Here is a 19,123-nt window from a genome sequence, read left to right as displayed (position 1 = left end):
TGGAACTGTTCCGCATATTTCAGGGTGTTTCACACCCATGCTCCACCCAATAAATGCTGGTATCACCCCTTTCCCACTTGAGTCATTGTGATAACTAAAAACATCCCCACATGTTTCCAGATGCACCCTCGGGGAGGGAAGTGGCAGCACAGCACCCAGATGTTTGAAAGTTGACCCTTTTCCCTTACTCCCCTTCTTTCTTTCCTTGTGCCAAAAAAGATCTAAGGAGGCAGTTGATGGGACTGATTTGCAAACAGTGCTTTCATTTGCTTCTTACTGTTCTCTCCAATCATGTTTTTAATTCAGGTATTTTTTAACCTGGATGATGGCTTTTTCAAAAAAAGAAAAGACATATATTTTAGGTTCCACTAGCTTTCTTCTTTAGGGCCAGTCTTTTTTTTTTAATTTATTTATTTATGGCTGTGTTGGGTCTTCGTTTCTGTGCGAGGGCTTTCTCTAATTGCGGCAAGCGGGGGCCACTTCCATCGCAGTGCGCGGGCCTCTCACTATCGCGGCCTCTCTTGTTGTGGAGCACAGGCTCCAGACGCGCAGGCTCAGTAATTGTGGCTCACGGGCCTAGTTGCTCCGCGGCATGTGGGATCTTCCCAGACCAGGGCTTGAACCCGCGTCCCCTGCATTGGCAGGCAGATTCTCAACCACTGCACCACAAGGGAAGCCCTAGGGCCAGTCTTAATGGTAGAGGTAAAATAGTTTCCTTTTAGGGATTAATTACCATAACCAGTTTTTATATGTTGCTAAGCCCCTTAAAAGTTGTGTTTTTTTTAAGCATTGCTTAATTCCTCAAAAGGCAAACACTATGTATTTATTATCTTTCTAATTTGAGGCCTCTCTCACATCAGTGAATATTCTCACATCAAATGCTGTTAGCATAAGCATGTACTTACTTTTGTTATATTTCCTCATTTTATTTCATCTGATATAGACATTTTTGAATGATGAAACAAACAGGTAAACAGAGGGTGAAGTTTCGGTGAAAAATGGGTTAATACTGTGAAGGCCGTGAATGTGTTAAGTTTAAGAAAAAAAAATGAATTGAAATTAGGGAGGAAAGGGATTTTCTAAAAGAGCCGTGAAATAATTAATTGTTTTGTAGGAGATGGCCTTTCCATGTAGGCAGAGAATTTTTTCTTCACTTCTTTCTGAAGAGACAGTCAAATAGAGAATCTCATCTCTTAATTAGAAAGAAAAATACTCATCAAACACATCTCATCACTGGAGAGCTAATGATTCACAGCTGTTAGTCTGAAAGGGCAGGCTTTTTTCCTGAACAGTAGGAAGTGTTAATCATTTTGGATGAGATTTCTTTTTTAAAATATACTGTAGTTTGCAAAAGAATAGGATATTTCAATATTCCAACTTAAATGATTTTTCTGAAGTGCGCTCCCCCAGGGATACTGTCATGTGTCACACTGAATGATCATTGAATGCAGGCATCTTTCACTGCACTTCAATGAGAGCATCAATTGATGGGATGATCTGGATGGCCCAGTCCCTGCCTGGGACTCTTAAAACCCCAGGCTCAAAGAAAGAAAATTCAGGTACATCTTGCACCTCCTAAGAAATGGTATTGCTATAAAATCTTAATATTTTGAATCATTCACTCTACTTTATATAATTTGCCGTGTTTAAATGGAAGTGAAGAGCCCAAGCCCACCTTCATTAGCTTCTGAGTAGAAAAGGTCTTTTTGTTTGTTTAATCTTCATGTGAAAAAGTAAGGCTTCTTTTGCTTGTAAAATGTAATTGGCTCAATTATTTTCCAGTCTTTGCCTTTACAGCCACCTTGCTAACCTCTTCTAAACATTTTGGACAGAAGAAAACCCCATTTCATAGAAACCTTGTGAATAGCTAACTTTGATTATTCAGAGCCATGCAAGAGAGTGAGGAAAAGGAAGAATGAAATTGTCTCTACAAACCTCATTTTGACCATTAGTGTTTTACCTCTTTGACATGCCAAACCTTTACCAGAGCACCTAAAAAGTGGTATTCCATTTAGTGGTTATCCCAGGGCAAGAGGAAGGAGAAGAAGTAGAGATAGAAAAAAATCTACAAATTGAATAATCAGTCCCTAAATAATTGAGACCTTCAGAGCATCAACATTCACTATAAAATCCTTTACCTTAGAGACAGTGGAGCATTGTGGGAAAAGCACACTGGATTGGGAGTTAGCTGACTTTGCCACTCAGTAGAGGATGTCCTTAGACAAGTTTAACCTTCTGAGCCTCAGTTTCCTCATTCATAAAATGAAGATAGTCTCAGCCTTCCCAGCCTTCCTTGCAGGACTTTCCCCCTAAAGTTCATTTTATGCAATGTGATATAAGATACTTATTAGGAAAAATTATGTCATTTACCTTTCAGTAAATTATAGATTTTCAAAATAACCATTCTGAATACTTACGATTAAAATGTAGGTTGCTCTTCTTTTGACAAAATTCAACACCCATTTATGATAAAAACCCTCCAGAAAGTAGGCATAGAGGGAACTTACCTCAACACAATAAAGGCCATTTATGACAAACCCACAGCCAACATCATTCTCAATGGTAAAAAACTGAAACCATTTCCACTAAGATCAGGACCAACACAAGGTTGCCCACTCTCACCACTGTTATTCAACATAGTTTTGGAAGTTTTAGTCACAACAATCAGAGAAGGAAAAGAAATAAAAGGAATCCAAATCGGAAAAGAAGAAGTAAAGCTGTCACTGTTTGCAGATGACATGATACTATACATAGAGAATCCTAAAGATGCTACCAGAAAACTACTAGAGCTAATCAATGAATTTGGTAAAGTAGCAGGATACAAAATTAATGCCCAGAAATCTCTTTCATTCCTATACACTAATGATGAAAAATCTGAAAGAGAAATTAAGGAAACACTCCCATTTACCACTGCAACAAAAAGAATAAAATACCTAGGAATAAACCTACCTAGGGAGACAAAAGACCTGTATGCAGAAAACTATAAGACACTGATGAAAGAAATTAAAGACGATACAAACAGATGGAGAGATATACCATGTTCCTGGATTGGAAGAATCAACATTATGAAAATGACTATACTACCCAAAGCAATCTACAGATTCAATGCAATCCCTATCAAATTACCAATCGCACTTTTCACAGAACTAGAACAAAAAATTTCACAATTTATATGGAAACACAAAAGACCCCAGATAGCCAAAGCAATCTTGAGAAAGAAAAATGGAGCTGGAGGAATCAGGCTCCTGGACTTCAGACTATACTACAAAGCTACAGTAATCAAGACAGTATGGTACTGGCACAAAAATAGAAATATAAATCAATGAAACAGGATAGAAAGCCCAGAGATAAACCCACGCACATATGGTCACCTTATCTTTGATAAAGGAGGCAAGAACACACAATGGAGAAAAGACAGCCTCTTCAATAAGTGGTGCTGGAAAAACTGGACAGCTACATGTAAAAGAATGAAATTAGAACACTCCCGAACACCATACACAAAAATAAACTCAAAATGGATTAAAGACCTAAATGTAAGGCCAGACACTATAAAACTCTTAGAGGAAAACATAGGCAGAACACTCTATGACATATATCACAGCAAGATCCTTTTGACCCACCTCCTAGAGAAATGGAAATAAAAACAAAAATAAACAAATGGGACCTTATGAAACTTCAACGCCTTTTGCACAGCAAAGGAAACATAAACAAGGACGAAAAGACAGCCCTCAGAATGGGAGAAATATTTGCAAATGAAGCAACTGACAAGGATTAATCTCCAAAATGTACAGGCAGCTCAGCAGCTCAATATCAAAAAAAAAAACAACTCAATCCAAAAATGGGCAGAAGACCTAAATAGACATTTCTCCAAAGAAGATATACAGATTGCCAACAAAAACATGGAAGGATGCGCAACATCACTAATCATTAGAGAAATGCAAATCAAAACTACAATAAGGTATCACCTCACACCAGTCAGAATGGCCATCATCAAAATATCTACAAACAATAAGTGCTGGAGAGGGTGTGGAGAAAAGGCAACCCTCTTGCACTGTTGGTGGGAATGTAAATTGATACAGCCACTATGGAGAACTGTATGGAGGTTACTTAAAAAACTAAAAATAGAACTACCATATGACCCAGCAATCCCACTACTGGGCATACACCCTGAGAAAACCATAATTCAAAAAGAGTCATGTACCACAATGTTCATTGCAGCTCTATTACAATAGCCAGGACATGGAAGCAACCTAAGTGTCCATGGACAGATGAATGGATAAAGAAGATGTGACACATATATACAATGGAATATTACTCAGCCATAAAAAGAAATGAAACTGAGTTATTTGTAGTGAGGTGGATGGACCTAGAGTCTGTCATACAGAGTGAAGTAAGTCAGAAAGAGAAAAACAAATACCGTATGCTAACACATATATATGGAATCTAAAAAAAAAAAAAAAAAAAAAAAAGGTTCTGAAGAACCTAGGGGCAGGACAGGAATAAGACGCAGACATAGAGGATGACTTGAGGACACGGGGAGGGGGAAGGGAAAGCTGGGACGAAGTGAGAGAGTGGCATGGACATATATACACTACCAAATGTAAAGTAGATAGCTAGTGGGAAGCAGCCGCATAGCACAGGGATATCAGCTCAGTGCTTTGTGACCACCTAGAGGGGTGGGATAGGGAGGGTAGGAGGGAGACGCAAGAGGGAAGGGAAATGGGGATATATGTATATGCATAGCTGATTCACTTTGTGATACAGCAGAAACTAACACACCATTGTAAAGCAATTATACTCCAATAAAGATGTTAAAAAAAAAATGCAGGTTGGTTTTAAAGCCTGGCACAAAGGGATACTGAAGGATTGTGTTTTGTGATGTTAATGATAAAATCATATGCAAGATAACACTGATTTAGATAGAAGGTATTTGGATTTAAAAGTGAAAAACATGTATGGACAGGAATTGACATTCTTAAAGCTGGTAGTTCAGAACAAGTTACTTTTATATCTAGGGGTATGAGAATGTTAAAAACTGTTAACATTTAAAAACCTAATTTTTTCAACTCCAGACTTCACAAAATCTACAATGTATGCTAATGTCATTTACTAGCAATAATGAGTTTCTCTAAAGATCTGGATTTTTCTTGCTCTGATTATTAGTAAAACATTTCACTGCAACCCCTCATAAGTTTAATATTGGGTTGGCCAAAAAGTGCCTTCAGTTTTTAAGTAAAAATAAAAGACACATTTTTCATTTTCACCAAGAACTTTATTGAACAACGTATTCACCCTTTTGTTCCACTGCCTTCTGCCATTTTTCAGGCAACTTCGTAATTCCGTCTTCCCAAAACTTTTTATCTTTTTGAGCAAAGAACTGTTCCAGGTGCCTTTTACAGTCTTCCAGGGAATTGCAATTTTTCCATTAAGAGAATTTTGTAAAGACTGAAATAAATGGAAATCCAAAGATGCAATGTCTGGTGAATACAGCGGTGAATCAGAACTTCCCAGCCAAGCTGTAACAGTTTTTGCCTGGTCATCAAAGAAACACACGGTCTTGCGTTATCCTGATGGAAGATTATGTGTTTTCTGTTGACTTATTCTGGATGCTTTTCGTCAAGTGCTGCTTTCAGTTGGTCTAATTGGATGCAGTACTTGTTGGAATTAATGGTTTGGTTTTCCTTAAGGAGCTCATAATAGAGGACTCCCTTCCAATCCCACCATGTACACAACATCACCTTCTTTGGATGAAGACCTGCCTTTGATGTGATTGGTGGTGGTTCATTTCACTTCCCCCACAATCTCTTCCATTCCACATTATTGTACAGTATCCACTTTTCATTACCCGTCACAATTTGTTTTAAAAACAGAACGTTTTCATTGCATTTCAGTAGTGAATCGCATGCAGAAATATGGTCAGGAAGGTTTTTTTCTCTTAACTTATGTGGAACCCAAACATCAAAGCGATGAACATAACCAAGCTGGTGCAAATGATTTTCAATGCTCTGGATATTTTGATTATGTCAGCTATCTCCCGTGTGGTATAACGTTGATTGTTCTCAATTAATTTCTCTATTTGATTGCTATCAACTTCAACTGGTCTACCCGACCATGGAGCACTGTCCAGCGAGAAATCTCTAGCACAAAACTTTGCAGACCACTTTTGACATGCTTGATCAGTCACAGCACCTTCTCCATACACTGCACAAATCTTTTTTTGTGTTTCAGTTGCCTTTTTACCTTTCTTGAAAAAATAAAGCATAATATGCCAAAAATGTTGCTTTTTTTCTTCCATCTTCAATAATAAAATGGCTACACAAAAATTCACCAGTTTTGATAAGCTTTTTTTTAAGTGCACGCTGGTATGACAGCTGTCACATACAATCTAACAAAATTGTTTTGAATGAAGTTAAAGACAACTAAGTGCTACTAGAGCCATCTTACGGAAAAAAAACCGAACGAACCTTTGGCCAACCCAGTACTTATGACTTCCTTCCAGCAAACCCCTTCCTCCCAGACCACACAGAAATCCCTCTAAGGAACACCATCCATCTTTTATAACTGCTCGAAGAACAATTATCATATTGACTTATCTTGGAGTATTATTTTATAAAGTCTCTGTTATTTTTCAGAAACAATTTTAAATATGAAAAGCATAAAATTGACATTACTTACATTGGTATAGTACTTTCTGATAAAGCATTTTCACGTATATTACATAATTTGTTTCCCACAGCCTACTTGTGAAATAGACAGGTATTACCATTTCCATTTTATAGATAATAGACTAAAATAAAAGAGAATAACTGACCTTCCCAAGGTCCTATGATGATCAGATAGCAGAAATGGAACTAAAAGCACTTCTTCAGGCTCCTGGTCCAGACCATATTTTACTCTACCATACTGTCTCCTTGGAGAGAAAATATGTATCAGTTAGCATTTGCTGTATAACAAACCACTCCATTAGTAGCACAAAGCAACTACCATTTATTTAGTGATGATTCTGTAGGTGAACAAGTTGGATCAGGCTCAGCTGGGTATTTCTTTTGTTCTCAGCTGGGCTCACTTATGCATCTTTGGTCAGCTTCTGGCCAGTTAGGCAACTTTGCTTCTGGATGCTGTCTGGCTTCCAACTGGGCAATGGAGACAACTGTATCACATGTTCTTATCATTCAGCAGACTAGCCTGTGCTTGTTGACATGGGCTCAGGGTTTGAAGAGTGCAGAGGGAAAAACCCAATGAGCAAATGCTTTTTAAGCCTCTTTGTTCAGTATTTTTACAACTCTTCCCTCAGCCAAAACAAGTCCTATGTCTAATCTCAGTGTCATCATGGGAGAGTATTTCAAAAGGCCTGGATACATGGAGATATGAACAAATTGGGGTCATTACTGCATGTAATCACTATAAGCTAAATATAAAAATACTGAAAATGGCACTCGCTTTATCAGCTCTTCCTATTGTAGTTGATGTAGCTTTTTAAACGTAGCTCTAATGCTTGAATCCACCCTATGGATTCTAGAGTGGAATAGGGAAAGTGATGAGCTACAAGAAGGGCCAAAAAAATTACATATAGTATGAGCCAATATATTCCTGCTTGTAATAATACCTAATGCTTATTGAGCATCTTACAGGTGCCAAACACTAGGCTAATTCCATCTCAAATCTGTAAATAGTATAGTTTTAACTTTCAGATTATAAAATTAAGAGTAATCTAGTAATACATCACATAGATAGTGACTAGTAAGCTTGGATAAAAACATGGGCCTGATTCAAACTCCCATGCTCCTAGTGCATTACACTGAAGCAGCTTTTTTAGGGATCCCATGGTTGTGGCTAACAGTCCAAGTCAGATTGACAAAGAGCTTCTACCATCCAGGATAATGTGTAAAACTCACAATATCCTTTTTCTAATGAAGAAGGTTGTGTGTACTTCTAATGTCCCATGAAGATGTTCTGATACAGAGTTTTAGTAGTAAATCACAACCATCTAGTAATTTGCAAAAAGGAAACCACCAAATTCTTGGAATAATTTTAGTTTCTAATGAGCAAGGCTAACTAATGTAGAGCTAGATGTTTTGTTGGAATGGGGTCATGGATTTTATGAAAGTAAAATATAGATAGTCCAAGTTTCCTTATTAAAAGTGTTGGGGGGAGTGGGGGAAAAGGCAAGGAGAATGTGACAGAGAGAGAGAGAGAGAGAGAGGAAAAATAAGGAAAGGATGTCATAGTGATGAAGTCAAAGGAAATTAAACACTGTACAAATGTGCAGAGTCCTTATTACCTAGTTTAACCTGGAGAAATTCTAGAATCATCAGATGCTCTCTCCATGTCCCATGCAGGCAAAAAGGTTTCTGGATATATGGGTCGCAAAAAATCCTAGGCATTTTTGGGTTTATATTTTTTTTAAATTGCTTTTTTGGTCCCATTTTAGCCCATTATGTCTCTTTTTTTCAAACCCCAAACTTATGAAAAGTGTGGTCAGGACCAAGGACAGATCCTGCATTGTCTTAGCCTTCCTGGAGTTTTTCTGAGCTTCCTTCTTTCTCCTGCTGCCCTGGTGAAACACTGAAGACCCATCCAGGTGTGTTTTGGTATTTTGTAGGGAAAAGGAAAGGATCCCATCTTCATGCAAGTGGGCTCCAGGGAGAAAAGAAGCTTCAGTGTGGAGAGAATAAGCTAAAAGGCCCCTTTCTTCCTCTGAGAGCTCTTTGTTAGAGGATCATCGCTATTGACAAGTATTAGAATCATCACTAGTACTATAGAGAATAATTGCTTTTTTCATAGTGATTCTTAGCAATATGAGTCCAGAGACCATGTCTTATCCTAATTTTGAACACCCAGTATTGCATAGCACATAGGTGTTTAATAAATACCTTTTATTGTTAATCTGTGTCCATGCTCTTTTTCTTTTTTTAAATTGAGGTATAATTGACATATAACACTATATTAGTATCAGGTGTTCAACATAATGACTCAATATTTGTATACATTGTGAAGTGATCACCTGCAATAAATCTAATTACCACCCCTCACCATACATAGTTACAAGTATTTTTTTTTCTTATGATGAAGACTTTTAAGATTTATTCCTTTAGCAACTTTCAAATATGCAGTACAGTATTATTGACTATAGTCATCATGCTGTACACAATATTCCTATGACTTGTTATTTTATAATTGGAAGTTTGTACCTTTTGACCCCCTTAGCCCATTTCACCCACCTCCCTCACCTCTGGCAACCACTAATCTGTTTTTTTAATTATTTGTTTGTTTCATTTGTTTGTTTCATTTTTAGATGCCACATATATGTGAGATCATATGGTGTCTTTCTCTGACTTATTTCACTTAGCATAATTCACTTAACATAATGCCCTCTATGTCCATCTTGTTTATTGCAAATGGCAAGATTCCATTCTTTTTATGGCTGAATAGTATTCCACTGTATATATATCATAACTTCTTTATCCATTCATCCATTGAGGGACACTTAGGTTGTTCCCATATCTTGGCTATTGTAAATAATGCTGCAATGAACATGAGGGTACATATATTTTGGAATTAGTGTACTCATTTTCTTCAGAAAACTACCAGAAGTGGAATTGCTAGATCATATGGTAGATCTGTTTTTAATTTCTTGAGGAACCTCCATACCGTTTTCCATAGTGGCTGTACCAATCTGCATTCCCACTAAGAGTGCGCGAGGGATCCCTTTTTTCCACATTCTCACCAACACTTGCTATTTCTTGACTTTTTGATAATAGCCATTCTAACAGGTGTGAGGTGATATCTCAGTGTGGTTTGATTTGCATTTCCCTGATGATTAAATGATTAGCATCTTTTCATGTGCCTGTTGGCCATCTTCTTTGGAAAAAATGTGCCTTCAGATCCTCTGCCCATTTTAAAATCAGTTTGCTTGGTTTTTGGCTATTGAATTGTATGAGTTTTTATATATTTTGGATATTAACCCCTTATCAGATGTATAATTTGCAAATATTTTCTCCCATTCAGTAGATTGGCTTTTCATTTTGTCAATGATTTCCTTTGCTGCAAATAAGCTTTTTAGTTTGTTGTAGTCCTACTTGTTTATTTTGGCTTTTATTGCCTTTATTTTGGGAGTCAGATCCAAAAAATCATAGCCAAGATCTATGTCAAGGAGCTTATTGTCTATGTTTTCTTCTAGGAGTTTTGTGGTTATAGATCTTATATTCAAGTCTTTAATCCATTTTGAGTTAATTTTTGTGTATGGTGTAAGACAGCCTAGTTTTATTCTTTTGCATGTGGCTGTCCAGTTTTCCCAACACCATTTATTGAAGAAACTTCCCTTTTCCACAAGAAGAGAAAATTACAGGCCAGTATCCCTGATGAACACAGATGAAAGAATTCTCAACAAAATATTAGCAAACTGAATTCAACAATACATTAAGAGGATCGTATACTATCATTAAGTGGGATTTATTCCAGGGATGCAAGGATGCTTCAATATCCACAAATCAATCAACAGGATATACAACATTAATAAAATGAAGGATAAAAATCATATGATCATCTCAATAAATGCAGAAAAAGCATTTGACAAAATTCAACATCCATTTATGATTAAAAAAACTCTCAACAAAGTGAGTATAGATGCAACATACCTCAGCATAATCAGGGCCATATATGATAAGTACACAGCTAACATCATACTCAATAGTGAAAAGCTGAAAGCTTTTCCTCTAAGGTCAGGAACAAGACAAGGATGTCCACTTTGCGACTTTTATTTTACATAGTACTGGAAGTCATAGCCAGAGAAATTAAGCAAGAAAAAATAAAAGACATCCAAATTGGAAAGGAGAAAGTAAAACTGTCACTACTTGCAGATGATGGATATTATACAGAGAAAACACTAAAAACTCCACCAAAAAAAAACCTGTTAGAATTAATAAACGTATTCGGTAAAGTTGCAGAATACAAAATCAATATACAAAAATCTGTTGCTTTTCTATACACTAATAACAAACTATCAGAAAGAGAAATTAAGAAAACAATTCCATTTACAACTACATCAAAAAGAATAAAATACCTAGAAATAAATATGACCAAGAAAGTGAAATACCTATACACTAAAAACTACACGACAGTGATGAAAGAAATTGAAGACAAAAGTAAATGGAAACGTATTCCTTGCTCACAGATTGAAAGAATTAGTATTATTAAAATGTCCATATTACCCACAGCCATGTACAGATTCAATGTAATCCCTATCAAAATTCCAACAATATTTTTCACAGCAATAAGCAATCCTAAAATTTGTATGAAACCACAAAAGACACCAATAGCCAAAGCAATCTTGAGAAAGAAGAGCAAAGCTGGAGGCATCATGCTCCCTGATTTCAAACTAAACTACAAAGCTATAGTAACCAAAACAGTATGGTATTGGCATAAAAACAGACACCTAGATCAATGGAACAGATTAGAGAGCCCATAAATAGGCTCCTGCACATATGGTCAATTAATTTACAACAAAGTAGGCAAGAATATATCATGCTGTTTCTTTTTTTGGCCTTTTGAAATCTTCAATTAAATTTTGAGAAAAAAATGCTTTTGTATTTATAGTTTATTCAAAGCCCTCTTGTTTGTTTGTTTTTTAAAGATATTTTCAAGAGCAAGGGCTCTTTACTTAGTTATCCAAATATTAGATTCTTAAAGAGCACATAATGGGGAAGGAGACTATTTTTCCACTATGAGAATTCATAAAGCTAATGCAATTTCTTTCTTTGTCTCTCTCTTCTATATCTTTTCCCATCCTGTGTCCTGGTGTTCATGTTGTTAGGGCATATTAAGACCGTATGTATTCATAAGAAGTGTTCTGTCACTTCTGAGTGCTATATTTTAAGAAAGCTATTGATATATTGATTTGGATGTGGTGAGAGGATGTCCACAATGGAGAAGTGTCCAGAAACCATACCTTGTAACTGGTACTTTAAGCAACTAGGGATGTTGAACCTCGAGAAGAAAAAGACATGATAGGTGGTTTGGTAACTTGCAGAATTATCATATGAAAAGTTTATTTGGTGCAATACCTGGCTTACAACTAACACTAATACATAAAGGAACAAGAAATTCACTCTGGGTAACACCAGGACTCTAACACCAATGAGTGGCCATTACAAGGAGGAATATATTTGCTCAATAGGTTAAAAATCATTACAATTGGTGATATTTAGCAATGGAATAATCTGAGTCCCATCCATGAGACCAGAATACACTGAGTCAAGTGAATGTACTTGGAAAAGGCAACTATATAGGAAGGTCTAAGAGGAAAGACAGTTCATGACTTCATAGCCAGAATGGAAAGACAATTTTTCTAGAAGTACTAAGGTACTTCTTCGACCTTATGTGCCTCAGGGAGAAATTCATTAGTGCTATCACAGGTTGTAATTCTGAATACATTTTCCAGATGTCACTTGGTTTTAAATAGTGGCTCTATAGGACTTTTACTAATGGAAATAATTAAGTAGACTTATGTTAAATGACTTGGGAACCCAGTATCCATTTATTCATTAATTCAGCAAATATATATTTATTGAGCACCTACTATGCCCCAAGCACCATTCTATGCTCTGGGGATAGAACAGTGAGCCAAAAGAAAAAAAATCCCTTCCTTTAAAGAGCTTATATTTTAGTGATTGTCTAAATTTTACAAATAAATATGTAAAGAATTAATATGGATTCTAGCAAAAAATTATTTTCTCTTTTATATATGTTGATGTCTATCAAATTTGCCTTAAATCACTTCCTGAATAAAAAATTATATTTTTAAAATATACTTTAATAGAATAATCATAGCCATCAGTTATAATTTGTATCATCTTTAAATATATTGTATATATTTCAAAAATTAAATAGAAATATTTTCCTTTTCTAGAAATCTTTATACTTTTCTGGTGAAAGAGAATATATGGCTCATGTTCCACGCATTAACATATTTGAGATTTTTCTTATTCAGGAACTTGAATCTATGGTTACCATGTAATTCTGTACAAAATTCATTTCCTGGGTTACTAAACCATTATTTATGCTTTTTGGTGTCCATGTGGGTTATGAATATCAAAGGATTCAGTAAAATATACAGTCTTCAAAATTTAATATCACATTAAAAAAATCCCTGATGGTACAGTAACATCATGAAGTCATTTTAAATATTAGAGAAAGGATGTTAGAGGGGATCAGATCTACAGACCTATGTTGAGAAATGAAAACACTGAGGGAGAGTGATTTTCTAAGGCCCAGAGCCAGTCTTCTGGCCCGTGGGCCAGGGGTCCCTCTACCACTCCATACAGGTTCATTTTCTCTGCAATTTGAATAGGCTGTGGGCTTGGCTGAGGTTTGTTAAGAAGGCTGCGAACAGCCCATGCTGCTGTGCCTGATGTGAGTGTTCTTAGGGCACTGCTCCTAACCTTTCTGATCTGTCAAAGGCAGGATGTTTGCATGACCCCAACCAGCTGGCTCAAATTCCCAATTATACTTTGGTTCAGCTAAAGCTTAGCAGGCAGATGACTTTCTAGTTTTCAGTATTAGAATATGTACTACCTGAGGACCTTAGTTAATAAATAGTTGACTTTCTCAATTTTGTAAGGTATTGATATCATTTACACAATACTTTTTTTGAGCACTTACTGCGTACCAAGCAGTGTGTTAAATCCTTAACACATTTCAACTATTTAATTGTCACAGCCTCTCAGGTGGATACTCTTATCATCCCCATTTTACAGAAGAAGAAACTAAAGGGAGGATATATACCATGCCAGAGGTTATAGGACTAGTTAGCACCAAGGGTGGAATCTGGCTTTTAACTACCATCTGACTTAAATTACCTTAATTTGGCAGCAGGGGCCACAGACCCAGAGAATTTAGATGATCTGTGCAGGGTTATAAGAGTCTGGTGGGGAATGGGGGTGAGTCACACTTTATAACCATTGCTGGTTATTTTATGATGCAGATGCTCTTAAAATAGTTCCTTCTGCCAGCCTAGGTGAGTTCTTAAACTTACATTCCTCATACAATTTTAAAACTCATTTACATACTTAGAGAAGTAGGTAGTTTTAAAAGATAATAAAGGTAGACATTTAAAATTTTCCTTTGACAAAGTTTCTCCATTTTTTAATAGCTGTTTGATTTCTATGGCAAGGCTGAATTTTTTATACTTGTTGGTAGCAGTGCTATTATTCATAATGTGAAATCTTGGGAGCTCTCTGGTGTAGACTTGGTATTTTCATCTGCCTATTATGCTTGTTACATTGTATTATCCAAGTGAGAGTTAAAAAAAGTTTCTGATATTAAATGGTGATTCATCCTTTATCATCAAGGCAGATAGACCAGTTATTTCTGACAATGTAGTGAAGCTCATTTTGCTGCCTTTCTTTTTTAAAACTTTATTTTGTCCGACCTAACAATAATTTCACTGGAGGAGAAAAATTAAAATTGCCTCATTGACAATGTAGTGATATCAGTTTTTCCTTCATAGAAATTAAACCAAGTAAAAATCTTAGTGACTTTCCAGGGGTCGGTTGTGCATTTAGAAAAATGCCTAACAAGTTCTCAAGTTTTGTTTTCAAGACAAATCTTTCTGTTCTGAAGCATTTAATTGTGTGCTTTTTTGAAGTGCAGTATGGATAAGAGAGGCCATTTAATGAAATTCAGAGTTAACTCATCTTTTTCTTCTTCCTTCTCCCTCCTCCAGCTCTTTCTCTTTGTTGTCTGGAACTTTGAGCTCTACATGATACCAATGGTTTTGTTGTTACTATTGACATGGAACTACTTCTTGATAATATCAGGGAAAGATAACAGGCAACGCGATACAGTAAGTCTCTACTTCTTATTTGCATGTGTTTTTGTTCTTATTCCTAATTTCTCCAGCAAGATCAACATTGAATTCGGTTTTGCAAACCAGAATTCTGTCTGTAAATACTCAAGTTTGGAGGAAAGTTTTATCAGTTCAAAAACTAACAACTCTTTGGTCCTAACACAATAGAAAGTATTCACCTATTTCTAGCATTACTCATTTTGGTAGGAACTAAAATTGAGAGCACACCAAAGAATGAGTTATGATTTTTAGGTATAAATCGGTTATTCCAAATGATTATTTCTTTTATGCCCCTTACTTGTTTTTATGTCTTAATGAATCCTGAGTTAAGACATAATATCACAAAATTATCTATGGTCAGACCAAACGAATGTATTTTATCTAAGACAGTTCTCTGTGGTCTGTCATTGGAGGGAAGGAAGACTTGATGGTTGTTGTCCTAGAAAAGTGCATAAGGTACCTTAATTCAGTGTTCATTCACTGAACAACAACAAATACCCTTCTCTGTGTCAGGGGTGTATTAGGATGCTGGCTCATGGATCAAGAGCTTTCACTTAACCTAAGGAAAGTTATATTGCACTCACTTGCCCTCTCCGGCATTTTTGAAAGTTTTTAGAATGTGTGAGACAACCTTTTCTCTCTCAAAGAGTTTTAGATTGAGAAGCAGAAGTTAGCCACATTATAATCACGTTTGTTATTCTCCCACCAGTCTTCATTCCCCTTAGGCTATCTCAGTCACTACACCCCTAGCAAACATACAGCTTGAAAAACTTTCCCATATGTAAATAAATGGGAGGGGAATGTCTTATCCACATAGAACATTTGCAATTTTATAATTCTGTAGACAGCTGTTGAGAATAATTTAAGGGTTTGTCAAACATAAGGATCTATTTGGTAACTATTTGTCCACATCAGATTACACTGATTTTTTTATTTTTTTATTTTTTTTTTTGCCGTTAAGGGCCTCCGTTTGATTGATAATCAGGACTTTTGCCAACTATTGTGCCCATAATGACGCAGGAAACAGAGTTATTTGATCATAAGTTTAGCAGTATTATATAATACTTTGTTATAATAGCATCATAATGATTGCACAGACATACCTATGACATAAAAGAATTTTCTTTTTAAATAACTCAAGCAAAATATACTTTAAATGGTTACACAAGCAAAATAGACTTCTTCAAAATAATTTTCTTTATCATCAAAATAAAAGAAAAATCCAGATGCACAACCACCAAGTACCAAGGCAAGGTTGCCAACAACACACCGTGTTTATTTCCCTATGTTATTTGATATATTTCTGTCTCTCTCATGAGATTATAAATTTGAGGTAGGGAACTGTTCATCTTTGTACTTGCCACCGTCTCTAGCACGTGTTTTGCAAATTAGAGGTGTTCAAACATTTTTTTGTAAAGTTTATCAAACCAAACATGAGATCGCTATTAGAGATTTTAATCGTTAGGCAGCATCAACAGACAAGACGTTGTTATTATTGGCAAGGATTTATGGATATATATTTAACTTGCACGCTGAGAGACAAGCCCCAAATGCCATAAGCCTTGGTGTCATGGGGACTAATAGGTACTTTTGTCAATTAATCCAGGATGTTTTCTTTAAGAAGATAGGACTCTCTGAGACAAGTCCTTTTTTGTCCCATTATTTCCAGGAGGTTGTCGAGAGAGAAGAAAATCTACTTTTTTTTTTTTTAATTTAACTTTATTATTTATTTTTTATACAGCAGGTTCTTATTAGTTATCTATTTATACATATTAGTGTATATGTGTCAATCCCAATCTCCCAATTCATCACACGAAATCTACTTTTCATTCAGTTGCCTTGAGACAAATCTGCAAATAAGAATGTTTGCAAAAAAGTGGTAATTTAGTTTCATCTTCTTAATCCTATGAGGGGCTTATCTTCAATATTTAGTCATTGGTTTGAGTATTCTTAGTAAAAAATTCTGAAACTATAGACTTTGCTTGTTATTTTCTTCAGAATATACCTGCCTTGGCTGGAAAGGTCCACTTTAGAGGGAAAGTAATAATATATAATGTATCCCCTTGTACTTAAGATCTCTGAGAATTTTTATAAGCCTATTGAAAAGTTAACATATTATGTAAATTTTTCTACTGCCCTTTTCCCCCCAAAATATAACTCTGATATAGTACTTACAAATCCTTCCTTGTGGGCATATCTCTGACTGAATCCCCCTTTTAGCCATGGACGATTATTTTATTCCCCAACACAGGCCACTGTGAAACATGCTACAGTCTAACTTTCATGGAATGCCAACTTACACTCCATAACTCCCCGTGATTGCCTTTTATTTGCCCAAAACAGCACATATCCACATATTCTGTTCTTTCCAGGCACCAGAGCAGCAATCACAACGCTTCATTCAGCTTCTCATTCACTGGCTCAGCTGAGACCTTACGTAACTCTTAAATCCAATTTGTCTAATTATGTGTTTTCTGCCATACCCAGCTGTGCATTTGAACTGGTTGCTCCTTTTGAAAAGAAACCTGGGTTATACTTTGCTGGTTACAGATTGCACACACACACACACACACACACACACACACACACATATTCACAAGCACATATATGTAAATTAAGCGAAAGTGTTTGTAGGGGTTGCTATGCTGTGCCTGACTACTTATCTACTGCGTAGTGGATAGCCCTGGAAGAATGGTACTTTGCCCTAAGTCCTTATTGGTATCCCCAAAACAATGCAGAATTTTTCAGCATGTGTGAAAACTTTAGGGAATCTCTGAAGTGCATTAATCACACCATTGGCTGATTCCAAATCAGGAAACTTTTGTTTCAGGAAAAGCAGGGGGGGGGGAGGGCGGTGGATATTCTGTCGCACACAAAAAATCATCTGTACATTATTCAGCTGAGAAAATTCAATTAGGATGAAAATTATAAAAGAAAAACAAATCAAAATAAACTTCAGGTTTGTGTAGCAAAAGAGAAAAGAAAATAATATTTCCATGACATAAGAAGTGTAAGAGAAAAGGAAAAAAATACTGTAAAAGATAAAAAGTACATAGTTGGGTAAAAATTCTGTCTTCAAAATATTGGTGGATAGTTGAGATTAATACTAAAATAGGAAAGGATTTCTTTGTCTGTTTATGTTTATTAAGGAGACCATTTCCTTTTTGGAGACTTATAAAGATCACAGGAACTGAAACCCCCCTACCTTTTCCCCACCATGGTGCCTGTTCTAGTTTAATGAAAAAAATGAGATGTAATCCTTGCCAAGTAAGTTTTGCTGCATATCATGAGCTGAACCCGTTGAGGACAGAATAAGGAAACAGCCGTTCCTGAGTCTCATGCTGTAGACTTAGAGATGCACATGAGAAAGAGGTGTGGTTAGCAATGGTATTTCACCTCTGCTGTTTCTCAGTCAGACTTGTTAAAAATAAGCAATTCTAGATCTAAATCTATCTCTACTTGGACCATGACATTAAAATTTATAGCATAAGAATTGTTAGACTTTTCCAGAGAAAACTGTTTAATACAAACTTCATTCAGAAATGTCTGTGGCATGAATGTCATACTTCTCTTGGTTTAAGCCATCACTCCAGAACCAGGGGAAAATCACCCCTGCACTGCCCATTGGGCTTGTACCAACTATCCACATTACAGTTACTAATAAACTGAGATTTTGTAAGAGTAGATGCCAGGAAGTGATCTTTACTTTGTAGTTAAAAATTTTTGAGTCCTCATTACACCCTGGGCACTGTGTTAAGCACTTTCTTTTATCATGTCATTTAGTTTTCCCCCCCGGAGAGAGAAGATGATTGTGTCAGCCCAGCCCATGTGTTGGGGCCTCCTAAATCAGGTGACCCGCCTATTCTCTTCTCTGTGACAAGGAAGGGAACATACATGGAAGAAGCATGGCTACAAGAGCCCTTCCTTGAGAGAGGGGGAAATCAAATCTCAGAGGATGAAAGAAACAGGTTGGCCAAAGAAACCAGAGCTCTATTATACTCTCACTGAGACAGGTATCATCATTACTACTTCACATACAGGGAAACAGGGTGTAGAGAGGTTAAATAGTTCCAAAGGCACACAGTTAGTTAGAACGTGGCAGAGTGGGTGTTAGGATCTGTCAGTCTTTCTGAAATTTGCACTCCTTATCACACCTCGCAACTACATTTCCTCTTGAGGCTGTATTTTGGTCCATCCCAGGTCTCCCTGGGTACCTTTTGAGCACATTTCTCCTTTAAGCTTCAGAATGGTCAGTAGTACTAACTCTATCTTTAAGCA

At 36.3% G+C, this 19,123-nt stretch overlaps 1 protein-coding gene across 9 annotated transcripts in view; it reads left to right on the top strand.

The window, feature by feature from the left end:
* Window positions 1-19,123, top strand: part of MCTP1 (multiple C2 and transmembrane domain containing 1) — a 558,214-nt gene that overhangs the window by 448,038 nt on the left and 91,053 nt on the right. For 8 of the 9 annotated variants that reach the window (XM_036848826.1, XM_036848822.1, XM_036848821.1 and 5 more), the window contains one exon: window positions 14,723-14,842. In XM_036848826.1, coding sequence (XP_036704721.1) covers window positions 14,723-14,842 — 120 coding nt within the window. Of the gene's footprint in view, window positions 1-14,722; window positions 14,843-19,123 lie in introns of those variants that run through there. The other variant, XR_005019457.1, reaches the window with a different exon arrangement.

The sequence above is a fragment of the Balaenoptera musculus genome, chromosome 3, assembly GCF_009873245.2.
Source record: "Balaenoptera musculus isolate JJ_BM4_2016_0621 chromosome 3, mBalMus1.pri.v3, whole genome shotgun sequence".
Taxonomy (NCBI): Eukaryota; Metazoa; Chordata; class Mammalia; order Artiodactyla; family Balaenopteridae; genus Balaenoptera; species Balaenoptera musculus.
This window is presented reverse-complemented; position numbering and strand designations above follow the sequence as displayed.